The sequence below is a fragment of the Pleurodeles waltl genome, chromosome 9 (assembly GCF_031143425.1).
Source record: "Pleurodeles waltl isolate 20211129_DDA chromosome 9, aPleWal1.hap1.20221129, whole genome shotgun sequence".
Classification (NCBI taxonomy): domain Eukaryota; kingdom Metazoa; phylum Chordata; class Amphibia; order Caudata; family Salamandridae; genus Pleurodeles; species Pleurodeles waltl.
The window spans coordinates 406284353-406300545 of record NC_090448.1 but is presented as its reverse complement, the minus strand read 5'-3'; the positions used below and the strand labels follow the sequence as shown (position 1 = coordinate 406300545).

At 44.3% G+C, this 16193-nt stretch overlaps 1 protein-coding gene across 1 annotated transcript in view; it reads right to left on the bottom strand.

Moving 5' to 3' along the window:
• Positions 1-2097: 2097 nt before the first annotated feature.
• The window catches only part of PRDX5 (peroxiredoxin 5), a 39970-nt gene continuing 25874 nt past the window's right edge, over positions 2098-16193 (bottom strand). Inside the window, exons 4-6 of the mRNA XM_069207155.1 lie at positions 10382-10420; positions 9688-9749; positions 2098-3537 (exon numbers count right to left, since the gene is read on the bottom strand). Of these exons, the coding sequence (XP_069063256.1) occupies positions 3432-3537; positions 9688-9749; positions 10382-10420 (207 nt within the window). The 3' untranslated portion in view covers positions 2098-3431. The remainder of the gene's footprint in view (positions 3538-9687; positions 9750-10381; positions 10421-16193) is intronic.

Below are 16193 nucleotides of genomic sequence, written 5' to 3'. Positions count from 1 at the left end.
CTTAAAGCCACCCACGATTGAATGGTGGTGAGGCAGTGACTGAAGGTGGGTGTAAATGTAAATGGAGAAAGAGAAAGATTTGATGGTCAACGGAATAAAGTTGATTTAACAATCCAAACGAAAAGCTATGGATGCCTTTCTGCCATGGTGCAGGAACCACGAGCCCAGAGCAGCTATTGCTGTGGGGGGGGCAACATCCAACGCAGGCACCTTGGCCCAGGCAGCAGCTGCCAAAAGGGAGCACCTCAGCTGAAGGGAGGGTGAGCACTGCAGCTGACAACCATGTGAGCAGTGCCCCGGAATAGAAGAGACAGGAGACCCGCTCAGTACTACCTTATCTCTACTGTTTCAGTCATCACCCACCCCCCCTTTAGAGAAAGCAGTACAAGGTGGAAGACCTGAAGACTCTGGCGAAATGTAGCCTAGCAGTCACCTCACCCCCATATGTTTAGAACTGTTCCATCACCGAAACACTTATCAGCAACGCCCCTCCCCCCGACTCCAAGATAAATGTGCATTGTGTGGCACTTCTTCAGTTTATTTGATTTTAATCAGCAAAAGCCAGCATTATACGAAATTCTGAAAAAATAAATACGCTTTCTGATGCCCAGTGTGTGGAGAGCGGGTCAGGCAAGGTCAAACCTATTCCATTTGTAAATACTTGTTTTATAAAATTGCCCATACCCATAATTTCCTTGAAGGTGTATCTGAACCATTTATTGGCGGTGTGGGGGTACAATTTCAAGCCCACTGGGGCACATTAAGCGAAGACCTGGAAGGGTTTTCAATTAAACAACATACAGTTCGTATTTTGCTATTTTATAATGTAACATTCTATGGAGAACTTACTTCCTTGAAAAAATGCTTTTCTAGTTCCTGCATCAGGAACTCAGAAAAGCTGCCACAGGCCAATGTTTGGTTTATTCACTAAGGGCACAGTGTATATGAAGGTAAGTCGAAAGAAGCAACGCCATTTACAACAGGAGCCTCAAACCGTTTTTGTAATAGCAGCTACTTATGCTCAATGAAAACCATCCCAAGCTACTAATGTTACTAGTGTGAAAGAAAGCACTTCATACATAAATACATTAGAGGCTACCCCATGCAAGATCACCAGCAATGACCACCTTTGTGCACCAGTTAGGGTTTCAAATAGTAATGCGGATTTTTTTTTTTTTTTGATTTCGGCATAGGTACACGGAGGAGAGGCATGCCTGTTGTCAGGCAGACTCCCAGGTCCCGGCTTGCTCGCCTACAATACCTCCATCCTTGCCTCCATTTTGAGATGTATTGTAGGAGAGCAGGCCAGGCGGGGACCTTGGAGTCTGTGTGACAATAGGCACGCTTCTCCTCAGTGTTCCCATGGACCACTATTAATTGCCTCAATATATACCTATTTACAGACATCAAGTAAGCGGTTTATGTGTGCTTGACTTATGTATGGTAAATTCTCCAGCTACATCAGCATTATGGAATAGATGTGGATTGTGGTAGTATAATTGGCCCTGAACAAAGTCACAAGTATTTGGGAACATAAGTGGCAGAAACATGTTGACCCTAAGAGGAATTAGGGGTAACTAGGGCCCCAGGACGTACTAACTTTTCCCCCTGTTTAATACCAGATTAAAATGTTAGGGCTACCAGGCAGGTATTTTTTAATAAGTAACACTAACCCCACTTGCTACCCTATTTCTTTTCCAACGAAGTGCTCCAGTGCATCTCATAGGGTGGAGCACACCTGTTCCGCAACGGAAAGGAACTTGATGAAGCATTACACCAAGGAGTACCCTTCGTGGGTGATAGTTCTTTAATGAAGAGATTTTTTCTCCTTAGGTTGACGGGAAGGTTCTTACATTGATCCAACACAGTTGGGGTCTTTAGTTTGTGTAAAGATCTGGGCCAGAGGAACTTTAGCCCATGCTTTACAGCACCTTTTCACTACCCTTACTTTGTTGATGTGGCCCTTTGTAATTTACACTTTTTTATTTCAGAACGCTCCTCAGTTCTACATCACCTTCTCGCCTATCTCGCATACATCTTCAGGTCACCAAGAACAACTATTAAAAATAAAAAATAAACACCACAGAAAGCAAATCGTATTGTGCCATTTTCCAGTTTATTGCAGAGCAAATAAAATCTGACATACTTAAGTCCCAATTTGACTTTATAAAGTACCTTTTTCCACCGACCCTTAGTGGAACAGGAAGGCTGGATGATTAGGGCTGGCTGTAAATCACAGTCACAGCCTGTGTTATGCAACATACAACCCTGCCCATCTGCATCAACATGCCCTACAGTAGTGTCAACATAAAGTAAAAGGTTTGAAAAGGCCTCCGGATGTGTCAAGTCCGTCTCCGACAAACACCACAAGACACAAGTTGTCGGTATGTGGGCAAAATATTTACTTACTCAACTAACGACCAGAAATAAGTAAACGCAGTTAAAGGAAGTGCAATAAAGAGGACTCCTGTCCAGCTACGAGTTGCCTCACCACCACCAGCCAACATTAGCAACAAGATTCCATTCTGGTACAATTAAATTGTACACATAGCTTTCTATCCAAAGGAAGACATTAAATCTAGATATGTAACTTTGTGCGTGTCATTTTTAGCGGTATGCGGTTGTCCTCGCTAAACATTAACAGGACTTAGACCCTGCCCAAATCGGCTCACATTATAAGTGCTTTGTTTTGAAAAACTGAACATACAGTGAAAATAACCATTTTATCTGAAGGGCCATAAAAGGTGCACTGTTTAACCCCATGCAGACACTGTACCAACCGAACAGAAATGGCCCACCCTGGATACTGCTTCTAGCTCTTAAGGCAGGTTAGTGCATGATCCTAACAGCCCTGTTGTGCATGTAGATCGTAGGTGTTTGAATAGGATCCTCGTTAAATAGAGAGGTAAAATGATCAACTCCTGTGGACCCACAATGGATCCCATACTGGCTGAAATTCCAAATTCCTCAGGTTACTTATGGGATGGGCACCAAGTGGTCCCTGAATTATCCTGTTACACTACCCTTTTGATAATGCAACATTTGTCATTTGGGGGGCAAAATTGCCCCACTGGTAAGCTTGACACCTGTCACTTATAAACAATGATCACAATTAGCGAGGAGGGGCGACTGTCTTAATGACGAATCTGATGAAATAGCCTTGGAGCGGTAACACAAGGTTCTCTGTACCATTCAAGGTCCTCAGCCATCAACTGCACCATGTTGGGACGAGAGAAGCAGTCACAGTTGAAGAGGACAATCATGCTGGTGAAGAAACATTATAAAGAGGAGGGCCCAGGGGAAAAGGGGGGAGTGGTAAAAAAAAAAAAAAAAAAAAAAAAAGGGCAATGAAGAATGGGAACACAAGCAAGCACACCCAGTTAAGCTCGAGTCTGCATAGAGGTACTGTGAAAAGCTTTGCTAACAACCACTCAGAGCTGAGACACAATATTGTTGGCCAGGCTGCAGCTCAAGCCGGTGCCATCTTCTTCGACGTTGATAGACTTCACGATGCCATTATCGATGACCATAGAGAATCTGGGGAAGAGCACAAAGAAAGAGAACCCATGAATTCCAAGCAGTCTTTAATTTAGAACATGTAACGCCAGCCTAGATTTACTTGTGCTAGGTAAGAAAGCATATGGGCTTAAGCAGGACATTCACTATCCACCTGGCTATGCCTTGTTTTGATATATGATTACCAGAATGGGGTTTTTGGAATGCGACGAACAACTGTTTAGTTTTACGAAATTATTTTGTTCTGTTGATGTAATACATTAGAGCTCTTTTAATATCTAATGTATGTAGTGCTCTTTCTGCCACTGTGTCTGGCTGTGGGAAGAAGACTGGGAGTTCCACTGTTTGGTTTAAATGAAATGGTAAGATGACTTTAGGTAGAGATTTAGGGTTTGTGCGGAGTACAACCTTATGTTTGTGTACTTGTATAAAGGGTTGCTCAATGTTGAATGCTTGTATCTCACGAACTCTTCGTAATGAAGTGATTGCAACTAGAAATACTACTTTCCAAGTTAGGAATTGAATCGGACAAGAGTGCATGGGTTTAAATGGTGGACCCATGAGTCGTGTAAGTACAATGTTAAGATTCCATGAAGGTACTGGTGGTGTTCTTGGAGGTATGATTCGTTTTAGACCCTCCATGAAAGTTTTAATGACTGGTACCCTAATTAGAGATTTGGTTTGTTTATTTTGCAAATAAGCAGAAATTGCTGTGAGATGTATTTTGATGGATCGAAAAGCTAGATTTGCTTTTTTAGGTGAAGTAAATAACTTACGATGTCTTGTATGGATGCATCTAAGGGTGTTCTGTGTTTTGCTTGACAGTAGAAAACAAATATTTTCCATTTGTTAGCATAACACTGCCTGGTAGTAGGTTTTCTTGCCTGTTTAATGACTTCCATACACTCTGGTGGAAGGTTTAGATACCCAAACTCTACGATTTCTGGAGCCAGATTGCCAGATTGAGCATCGCTGGATTGGGGTGTCCGATCTGCTGTTTGTTCCGTGTCAGCAGGTCTGGCCTGTTTGGGAGTTTGACGTGTGGTACTAATGACAGGTCTAGCAGTGTGGTGTACCATGGCTGGCGTGCCCACGTTGGTGCTATAAGTATGAGTTTGAGTTTGTTTTGACGCAGTTTGTTGACCAAAAATGGAATGAGCGGGAGAGGGGGGAAAAGCGTAAGCAAATATCCCTGACCAGTTGATCCATAGAGCATTGCCCTTGGACTGAGGGTGTGGGTACCTGGAAGCAAAGTTTTGGCATTTTGCGTCGTGGTTGGTGGAAAACAGATCTAGGTTTGGTGTCCCCCCACTGACGAAAGTATTTGTGAAGTACCTGGGGGTGCATGTCCCACTCATGAGTTTGTTGGTGATCTCGACTGAGGTTGCCTGCTAACGGATTGTGAATCTCTGGAATGTATTGAGCTACCAGGTGTATATTGTTGTGAATTGCCCAATGGCAATTAATTTGTGCTAGAAGGCAAAGTTGTGATGAGTGGGTTCCTCCTTGTTTAAGTAGTACATTGTTGTCATATTGTCTGACAAGAATGTGTTTGTGAGCAAGAAGAGGTTGAAACGCTTTTAGTGCTAGGGAGACTGCTAGCAGTTCTAAGTGATTTATGTGAAGCTGCTTTTGTTTGTTGTCCCACTGTCCCTGAATATTGTGATTGTTGAGGTGTGCTCCCCATCAAATCATTGAGGCATCTGTTGTGAGAATGGCGTGAGGCACAGGGTCTTGAAATGGCCGCCCTTTGTTTAAATTTGTGGGATTCCACCACTGAAGCAAAATGTGCGTTTGGCGGTCTATCAACACTAGATCTTGGAGATGACCATGTGCCTGCGACCATTATTTTGCGAGGCACTGTTGTAAGGGCCGCATGTGTAACCTTGCGTTTGGGACAATGGCAATGCATGATGCCGTCATACCTAGCAGTTTCATGACAAAACGGACAGTGTAGTGCTGGTTTGGCTGAATTTTTGGCAATATGGTGTGGAACGATTGTACTCTGTGGGCTTGGACTTTAAAGCGCCTTTTTTTGAGTGTTTAGTGTAGCCCCTAAGTACTGCTGAATTTGTGATGGTTGCAGGTGTGATTTTTGGTAATTTATTGAGAACCTTAGTGTGTGTAGGATGTCTATTACATAACGTATGTGATGTTGACACTGTTTTTGAGTGTTGGCTTTTATTAGCCAATCGTCGAGATATGGGAATACATGCATATGTTGTCTCCTTATGTATGCTGCGACTACGGCAAGGCATTTTGTAAAGACTCTATGGGCTGTTATCCCGAAGGGTAATACCTTGAATTTGTAATGTTTTCCTTGTATAACAAACCTGAGGTATTTTCTGTGAGCTGGATGGAAGGGTATGTGAAAATACGCATCTTTTAGAACCAGTGTTGTCATAAATTCTCCCTGTTGTAGCAGTGGGACTACATCTTGTAGTGGTACCATCTGAAAGTGTTCTGATTGAATGTAGAGGTTGAGAGTCCGGGTATCTAATATTGGCCTTAATGTTTTGTCTTTCTTGGGAATAAGGAAGTACAGGGAGTAAACCCCGGTTCCTTTTTGATGATGCGGCACCAGTTCTATGGCTTGTTTGAGTAAATAGTGCCTATACTTCTGTTTGCAACATTGCAAGATATTGCGATGAAAGTTTGTGCGCTTTTGGGGGGTGGGGGGGGAATGTCTGGAGGAAATTGTGTGAACTCTATGCAGTAACCATGTTGGATAATGGATAGTACCCATGTGGCTGTTGTGATGTCTAACGATTGGTCGTGCAACATTTTCAGTCTTCCTTCCACAGGGGAAGTGTGTTGAGGGAAGGTGATGATAAAGTCACGGTTTGTTATTAGTGGCTTGTTTTGAGGATTGGAATTTTCCTCTAGATTTGGGGGAATTGTCCTCTATAGGATCCCCGAAATCCCCCTCTTTGGTATTGTGTCTGGCACGAGGGCTCGGATTGTGAGGTGGATGGCTTGGAGGGCTGTGGCCTGAAGCCTCCCCTGTATTGAGGCTTCCAAAATGAGCCTCTATTGGGATGAGTAAAGCGCTCCCATCGCTTTGGCAGTGTCAGCGTCTTTTTTCATCTTATCTATGGCCGTATCCACCTGTGTGCTGAATAATTGTTGCTGATTAAAAGGCATGTTGAGGGCAGCGTGTTGGATTTCAGGTTTAAAACCTGATGACCTGAGCCATGCAAGCCGCCTAATGGTGACAGCCGTATTAACAGTCCTTGCGGCTGTATCTGCTGAGTCTAGCGCCGATCTTATTTGATTGTTCGTAATTGCCTGTCCCTCCTCTGCTACCTGCTGAACTCTTTTGTTGTTCTTTAGGGAGATGCTGAATAATGTCCTTCATCTCATCCCAATGAGCCCTATCGCATCTAGCTAGAAGGGCGTGCGAATTAGGTATGCGCCACTGATTGGCTGCTTGTGACGCCACCATTTTCCCTGCAGCATCAAATTTTTTGCTTTCTTTGTCTAGAGGGGGTGCATCTCAAGAGGACTGCGAGTTAGCCCTTTTCCTTGCTGCGCTGACCAATACTGAATCGGGGGACAGCTGTTGTGTGATATAAACTGGGTCTGAGGGTGGTGGTTTGTATTTTTTTTTTTCCTAACCTTGGGGTTATAGCCCTTCCTTTAACCGGTTCTTGGAATGTGGGCATGTTTGAGCATACCGGGGAGCATGGGTAGGCTTTGGTATGTGGCATGAGTTGAGGACAATGTATTGAACGAGAAGTCGTCCTCTAGAGGTTCTGTGTGCATGCTCACGTTGTGGAAAGCTGCTGCCCTAGCTAGAACCGGTGTATACGAGTTGCTACCCTCAGGTGGCGATGGCTTAGGTGGGTAGCACTCTGGCCTATTGTCTGAGATTGGGTCGTCATAGAGTGCCCATGGGTCTGTGTCCTGATGTGACTGCATAGTTTGTGTTGGAGACTGTGCAGTGGGAGTAGGAGGTGGGGAGAGTCCGTTGAGGAGAGTGAGGATGAGACTGGTGAGGAGAAAACTGGGGAGGCGGAGATTTCTCTCTTGGCACTTTAGCCGTTGGCTGATCAGTGTCCAAACGTCCCTGGAAGGCCAGTTTTCTTTTTATTTTGAGAGGAGGTGCTGTGAGGATCTTGCCAGTGTCCTTGTGGATCTGTATTCTGGCTTGTTTGTCCTCGAAATCCTCCATTTGTTGTAGTTCTTCTTCAAATCTATGGCTTTCTCTTAACTGTTTCGAAAGTCCATGCTCCTCTGTATAGGAATGTTTTTTCGGCTCCGAAGCTGTTTTTTTTGGCACCGAAGGGCCTGGAGTAATTGTTGGCCTCGGTTCCGAAAGTGACTTCCGGGGTCTCGACTAGATGGGTCTGTGTTGTATGCTTTCGGAGCCTGTGCCTCTGCTCGAGCCGAAGGCTTTGTACCGGGCGTGGCCTTTTTCGGTGCCGAAGATGTTACTTGGTCACCGGTCGATTTTTTTACGGGTGGAGCCATGGCCTTCTGGCAGTGGCGTCCCCAAGGCCTTATGTTTGGGCTTGGTTGGGGCAAGCGTACTCACATGCTGGCCCGCTGTTAGTGGTCGGCTGACGTCGGACTCTTGTTCGGAATCAGATCCCTGAACAGAGATGGCGGTGTGAATCATCTCCTCCTCTTCTGCGCCGAGGCGTTCGGTGCTTCTGGACGCCATCTGTAACCTTCTTGCTCTTCGGTCTCGTAAAGTCTTTTTCGAACGGAAGGATTTACAGGCTTCACAAGTATCCTCTTGATGATTTGGGGATAAACACAGATTACAAACCAGATGTTGATCTGTGTAGGAATACTTGGCGTGGCACTGAGGGCAGAATCTTAAGGGTGTCCGGTTCATGAGGCTTCGACAATACTTGTGGTCGGGCCGACCAGGCCCAAGTTGGGCGCGGGTGCGCCGAAGGGCAACCGAAGATGTGTATCCTTCGGTACCGAGGTGTCGATGCTGGATGGGACGCGATCGAAAACAATACAGATGATTTTCGATGGATTATAAGTTTTCTGACTCGAACAACCGGAGTGAAGAGGAACACGTCTATCACTCCTACCTTACCCTCTGCGGGAAAACAATCTAAGATGGAGTCGATGCCCATGCGCAATGGAGCCGAAAAGGAGGAGTCACTCGGTCCTGTGCCTCAAAAAGACTTCTTCAAAGAAAAACAACTTGTAACACTCCGAGCCCAACACTAGATGGCAGGATCTGGGCATAGCATGTGTATCTGCAGCTACACATGCCATCGAACATATATATATATTTTACAGTTAGGAGATATACCAAAGTCAGTTCAGTGCCTGTTTTTTTAATACGTGATTTTTCTAACACTGTTGTGGTTCTTTCATGTGTGTACATCACTCACTGACCTATGTGGTATTTGCAACTGTTTCACACACTCCTTGATAAGGCTTAGCTGCTCTTCACAGCAACCCTTTCAGAGCTCTGGTTATCTGGAACCACTTACATCATCACTAAGAGTTGCCTGGACTCAGTACAGGGCGCCTCACCTATAGGTGTACACCATATAGTGAGCCCACTTCCTACACCTGTTAGAAAGCGTGTGACATTCAAAGCGCATTGTATGGTATTTCAGGCTCTACACCAGTAAGGGTCTTGTGCTTCAGAGCATAGCTTTTCATTAGTACACCCCAAAAACATCTTAGGTCACCTTCCCTTATGAAGGTGACTATTCCAAGATTTCAGAAAGCTAGATGGCGTGGACGCTCCTTTTCTGTAGCTGCTGCCAGATTGTGGAACACTCTGCCCACCGATTTTGCTAGTCTGGATTTTTATGCAGCCTGCAAAGTTCTGAAACAACTGAAAATGTGTCTCTTCTCGCTTCCTTAATGGCAGTTCTCTTGGATTTTACGGGTACTCCTTTCTTTTGTATTTTGGCGCTTTGATGCCATGGCAAAATGTGCTCTATTAGTTCCCTTCCACTTACTGCTAATTAGATGACTATCCCAGATTGATTACAGCATGGCAGCGCAAGATGCCACCAACTCTGGTCCAAAAGCAAGTATACATTACATTCGTCCTACAAAAGCATAATCTCAAAAGAAAGAACTAAAATTATCTTGGGTGAGGGAGAAGGTTAATCTGTTTACTGTCTCCCAAGGCTTCGCCATAAGCACCTTGGTGAATTTTACTTCCAATAGTCTTACAATGCTTACCTCTTAGAACGTTGGTTTCCAAAGAGAGGCACAAGCTTCGTATCCAGAAGCAAACCTGCTGCCTAAAAAAGAAACATAACACAATCAGGATACCGTCACCTCATCAGTATTTCACGCCACGGTCAGCAGGTGTCGCTGAATCCACACTGACTGGCTGTTCATCCTTAGAAAAAGTATAGGAAGCATTCTTAGCTCTTCCCCGGCAAGAGCAACACTTAACCCTCTCTCCCCTGGAGGTGCATTAACTCAGCAGCACTCCCAATACCTTGCCAGGAAGTACCACTACAAGAGTAATACTAGGCTCCCCTGCAGGAAACGTGTTCTCTTAGCAACATCTGACCCCTTCCCAGAAGGTGTCACTCTAACATACCTACTTGGCTCTGCCTCCCTAGGATGGGCTTACTCCAGCAGCAAACTCATCCACTGCCAACAGGTGCCACTGTCATAGCTGTATTTGTCTCTACCTTCCCAGGAGCAGTTACTTCGGCAGCACTCACAGCCCTCACCAAAAAGGTACCACTGTAAGAGCAAGAGGTGGCTGTTTCTACTTACTGCTGTTGCGCCAGCAGGTGTTGCTTCATTCCCATTCAGTCATCCCCTAACCCCCTCCACCAAATAAATGGAAAGGAAGAGGGTAGTGTACGAGAAGATTTGGAGTAAAGCAACGAAGGGCAGAGTAATTGAAGTGTCATACCTTTGGGAAGGCCGCAGTGGGATCAGCCAGCAAGCGCACCTGTGAGAAAGAAGAGAAACCAGTGATTAGACCAAGGCACCTTGAGGACAGGGGCTTCGTTGAAGTCACACGGAGGGAGTGGGACAACCAAATCCCACGGGAGGTCCAAGTAGGAGAAAAGACTCCAGAGATCACAGCAAAAGTGCAAGTCAGGCCTCAGGACCTATGCTGTGTGTAGGAGGTGACCTGACCATGCTAGAAGACTAACTCTAGTGAGCTACCACAACTTAAATCTAGAGGGAGGCATAAAACATCCTAAAGTTATTTCTCGACTTGGATGAGAAAGGGCACCACAGTGAACTCTGGCCTGGTATTTGGAAGAAGCGTGTATTTACATTTTAAAATGAGAAAATAAATCTCTTTAAGAAAAAAACAATAAAACCTTTCAGGTCATCCCTAAAAATGAGCATACCTCGAGTAATAAGAAACTTACGCATCATCTCATCGATCTAGCTTTAGAATTGTTAGGAGTACAGTCTGTAGAATAGGAAATATCCCTAACATGAAGTGTCAAGTCCAATTCAGCAAGCATGGTCAAATCAATGTTACAGAGGTATAAGGGGGCAGATCTCTTCTGATCCTTAAAATGCAGAAGCAAGCCTTTAATTTTTGGTACTACATCAAAGAAAGTTCCCTATTTGTCCATCACTACACTAAGGCCAACTAAAAAAATGCAGCCCATTGAAACATTATATTTGGGGTCAGTGTCGTACAATCTGGCTGAAACGGAACCCACCAGCATTCCAAAAGTGAAAAACACATGCAGAATGTAGGAAAGTATAAATTAATCAAGGCAGGCATTATGAAGAACTACATTATGCGCCGAGACACACTTGGGGCAACAACAAAAAAACAGCCTGTGAATTATTTCTGAGACAAAAGTTCAAACTTGCAGAATACCACATTCTGATCAACACAAACAGTCGTCAGATATAGAGCACAGGGAGCATGGAATCCGACAAGGAAGTAGTGGAGATAGAAACGTCCTTCTACCCTGTCCTACTAAAGTAAAAAAAAAAAAAAACCTCCCATTACACGTATCGTTCTGTAAAGGGTAAGGAGAAGGACAGCTTTGCTGGTAAAACCGAAGGTCTGCATCTCATTGTTACGCGCACTACCAGAAACAGTGGAGAAGTTACCGAAATATATTCAGGCATGTTACCAAAAGATACACAGGGAACTAAACTATATAGACTTTGTAAAAATCCTTGAAAAAGAAAACACACCCGATAGAGTGACTGTATATTTATATGTAGCCTCGGCATTTACTGAGGCCGTTTTCTTACTGGTCATTCAAATTGACAAATTGTATACAGGGAGTGCAGAATTATTAGGCAAATGAGTATTTTGACCACATCATCCTCTTTATGCATGTTGTCTTACTCCAAGCTGTATAGGCTCGAAAGCCTACTACCAATTAAGCATATTAGGTGATGTGCATCTCTGTAATGAGAAGGGGTGTGGTCTAATGACATCAACACCCTATATCAGGTGTGCATAATTATTAGGCAACTTCCTTTCCTTTGGCAAAATGGGTCAAAAGAAGGACTTGACAGGCTCAGAAAAGTCAAAAATAGTGAGATATCTTGCAGAGGGATGCAGCACTCTTAAAATTGCAAAGCTTCTGAAGCGTGATCATCGAACAATCAAGCGTTTCATTCAAAATAGTCAACGGGGTCGCAAGAAGCGTGTGGAAAAACCAAGGCGCAAAATAACTGCCCATGAACTGAGAAAAGTCAAGCGTGCAGCTGCCACGATGCCACTTGCCACCAGTTTGGCCTTATTTCAGAGCTGCAACATCACTGGAGTGCCCAAAAGCACAAGGTGTGCAATACTCAGAGACATGGCCAAGGTAAGAAAGGCTGAAAGACGACCACCACTGAACAAGACACAAAAGCTGAAACGTCAAGACTGGGCCAAGAAATATCTCAAGACTGATTTTTCTAAGGTTTTATGGACTGATGAAATGAGAGTGAGTCTTGATGGGCCAGATGGATGGGCCCGTGGCTGGATTGGTAAAGGGCAGAGAGCTCCAGTCCGACTCAGACGCCAGCAAGGTGGAGGTGGAGTACTGGTTTGGGCTGGTATCATCAAAGATGAGCTTGTGGGGCCTTTTCGGGTTGAGGATGGAGTCAAGCTCAACTCCCAGTCCTACTGCCAGTTCCTGGAAGACACCTTCTTCAAGCAGTGGTACAGGAAGAAGTCTGCATCCTTCAAGAAAAACATGATTTTCATGCAGGACAATGCTCCATCACACGCGTCCAAGTACTCCACAGCGTGGCTGGCAGGAAAGGGTATAAAAGAAGGAAATCTAATGACATGGCCTCCTTGTTCACCTGATCTGAACCCCATTGAGAACCTGTGGTCCATCATCAAATGTGAGATTTACAAGGAGGGAAAACAGTACACCTCTCTGAACAGTGTCTGGGAGGCTGTGGTTGCTGCTGCACGCAATGTTGATGGTGAACAGATCAAAACACTGACAGAATCCATGGATGGCAGGCTTTTGAATGTCCTTGCAAAGAAAGGTGGCTATATTGGTCACTGATTTTTTTTTGTTTTGTTTTTGAATGTCAGAAATGTATATTTGTGAATGTTGAGATGTTCTATTGGTATCACTGGTAATAATAAATAATTGAAATGGGTATATATTTTTTTTTGTTGAGTTGCCTAATAATTATGCACAGTAATAGTCACCTGCACACACAGATATCCCCCTAACATAGCTAAAACTAAAAACAAACTAAAAACTACTTCCAAAAATATTCAGCTTTGATATTAATGAGTTTTTTGGGTTCATTGAGAACATGGTTGTTGTTCAATAATAAAATTAATCCTCAAAAATACAACTTGCCTAATAATTCTGCACTCCCTGTAGTATTAGGGCCAGCGATGGAGAGTGGGATTTTTTTTTCCTTTTACAATGGAGGAAAGTTCTCTTCCTAACAGAGGAAGCTTAGTTCAGGCCGTTTTAAACAACCACTGACAGTACCAATAGGTCTGCCTTTAATATGATGCACTGGACACTCACAGACGCACTGCTCACCATTTACTCACACAGACACTGCACTCAGCCAACACTCATAGTAAAGGTGCTCACCATGCTTGGGTTAGACTCGGACACAAAATAGGCCAAGGCGCTATAATAAAAGTGGCCCGGTTAGTGAATCACGTAGCTTAAAAAGTGGGCCACTTTTGGCAAATCTGGGAACGTTGAAAGATGTGTAGGTGTTTTGCAAGGTATGGGAAATTGCATGCATTTGTTCTTGCTGCAGGCAATATTTGTGGTAATATCAGGGAACCCACCAGAACACAAACAGTCAACAAAAACACAGGCCACACATTGGCACTTCCAGAAGAGCTGGTCTGACTGGTAGACTGCCCTATAGGAAAATCCGTCCCTGCACCTTTAAGTCACACAGACACTTCACTTCCCGTGCACTCTGACAGAGGGCAGCATTGGGGACTTGCCACCTTGCTGCAGTAAACCTCACTCCTTACCTGCACTAAGAGGTGAATCTATAGGACCACACATACACAGAAACCCAGCCTCGTGTCACTGCTGTGACTAAAAAAGGGAAGAAGAGTTTATCTTGGCATTTCTGGGATAGCTCCATGCACCGCAACTGTGAGGACGAAGACTGTTCTACCAATTCTGCTTGGATGTTAGCAGTGCATTCTTTATGAAGAGTCTGTGAGGGTGAGCATCACCTTAGCAAAGAACACGTGGGTCTAAGCACTTGATGATTGTGGAGGACACACACAACCAACTTCGTGCAGAGGGCACGCAATGCCCGATGAGATGCGCCATGGGTACCAAGAAGGAAGACAGCTATGAGTAATGCTTCCAGCCCATTACCACCACCAATCCCAGCCCCAACCTGAAGCAAAATGGCACTGAACTATTTCTGTAAAAGCTCTGTCGTCTGCATGGCAGCTGTTTACAGTGTTGATCCCCCCCCAAAAAATATAGTAATCAGGTTGACTTATATTTGGTGTTTGTTTCATCTTCATTCCAGATGTGTTAGTGCTGATGTATGTGGACCTAATGCTGGGCCCTCTGCCAGTCAGACTGCCCTCCATAATTTTTAAACTAGGGTGCGGAAATAACATGGGGAGGGCAAGTAGGGGGATGAACATAGCACCATGACACTCTCTCAAAACTAACCTTGCACTCTTATGCTTAACATTTAGGGCAAATGCAAAAAGAACAGATGATGGACGGAATGCAGGGCAAATCAAACATTCACCCCCAGTCACAAAGATCTGGGTTTAATCCATCATTTTTTTGCTCACCACGCTACCCCAGGTTGGACCAAGCCATATGCAAATCAGTCTTGACCCTGTTCCTCATGTGAACAGTCCAGCCCGAACTGCCCCCCACCCCCAAAACAATACACAATCCAAATAGGAGTAAATGGACTGTACGAATATCTCAAAATATATCAGTAGTTAAGAAAGCACTTTTTCAAATTCTGAGATGTGATGGAGACAAGCATTTAATAAGATTAAAACAAATGAAGGCATTTTAGTGACATGCAAATGATAATTACTCACCGAAAGCCACTTTCTAAGCGTTGTTTGTGCTCTATAAAGTTTTATCAGTAAAACTGCATGTCTATGCAAATTTAGCTGGCATTTCAATGAACAATGTGCGGTCTGGAAATATGAGTGAGCTACCACACCATGATTTAGTGATAGATTTGTAACAGTGTGCTCCAAAATGCACCACCGACTACATACCATACCCTTACCACTCTCCTGCTGAATGGGCGTGGCTTATTTGCTACACTTGTTTTTTTTGTGTACCCTTGGATTTTTCACAATCCCTATAACTTGGATGATGTAACATTGACGGTAGACCAAACTTAGAAAACTGGTCCAGCACCACTAGGCACGAGGAACAGGGAGGTGAAAGTGATCTGACTAAGGTCACTCAGAGCACCAGCTGTTGAGCTAAGAATGGTCTGTGGCACTGGGAATGGAAGAGACTGGCTTGTGGTCACAGCAAGTCAGGCAAAAGGTGCTCTGTAAAACTGGGGCAAAGGGTGATTAAGGGAATCCCCTGCCCCCCCCCCCCCCGACAGTCAGTTGCAGGGCCAAAATCATATTAAGTCCCCAGAAGGGGATAGATACCATATTGCTGTGGAGCCACTTTAGGGAGGTCTCTGGGCATGTTATTTTAGCAACTAGGCCTGCTGCTAGTGCCCTTTAGCCTAGTAACATTTTATTCCGCTTCATTTTATTATTTTAGAATCTGCCACATTTGTGGTGGTGTTATTTTCTTTATCTAGTTGTCCTTTCGCCTAGGGAAGAATTACATTTCTTAGCACAATATTCTCTTTACTCTGTGCTTTCCTCAAGGCTGTAGCGAGATAGGATTGTTGGCACAAGTGGTACACTGCGTCACTAACATTCACATAAACAAACATATTCTTACATGGGGACATTTTCTCAGATCAGTTGTTTTATTATAAAAACACTTCTGTCCCATACACATTAGAGGGAAGTTGCAGCCAAATGACCGCTACTGCCTGCTGTCTGACTTCATTACAGCTGCTTGCTGAGATCACCAGTAACCTGGCCCACATGGCGATGGTGTCTATGGATAACAGGCATCTTCACCACTGTCATATTCAGGTATAGGGGAATGATGTCTTCCCAGGGGAGAATCCTGAAGGGCGGATTAGGGCTACTCTAACATAGCCTAAGTAGGATTCGCATATATTGTACACAGTGACCGTATGGTGGAACTTTTCCTGTGTTTCACTTT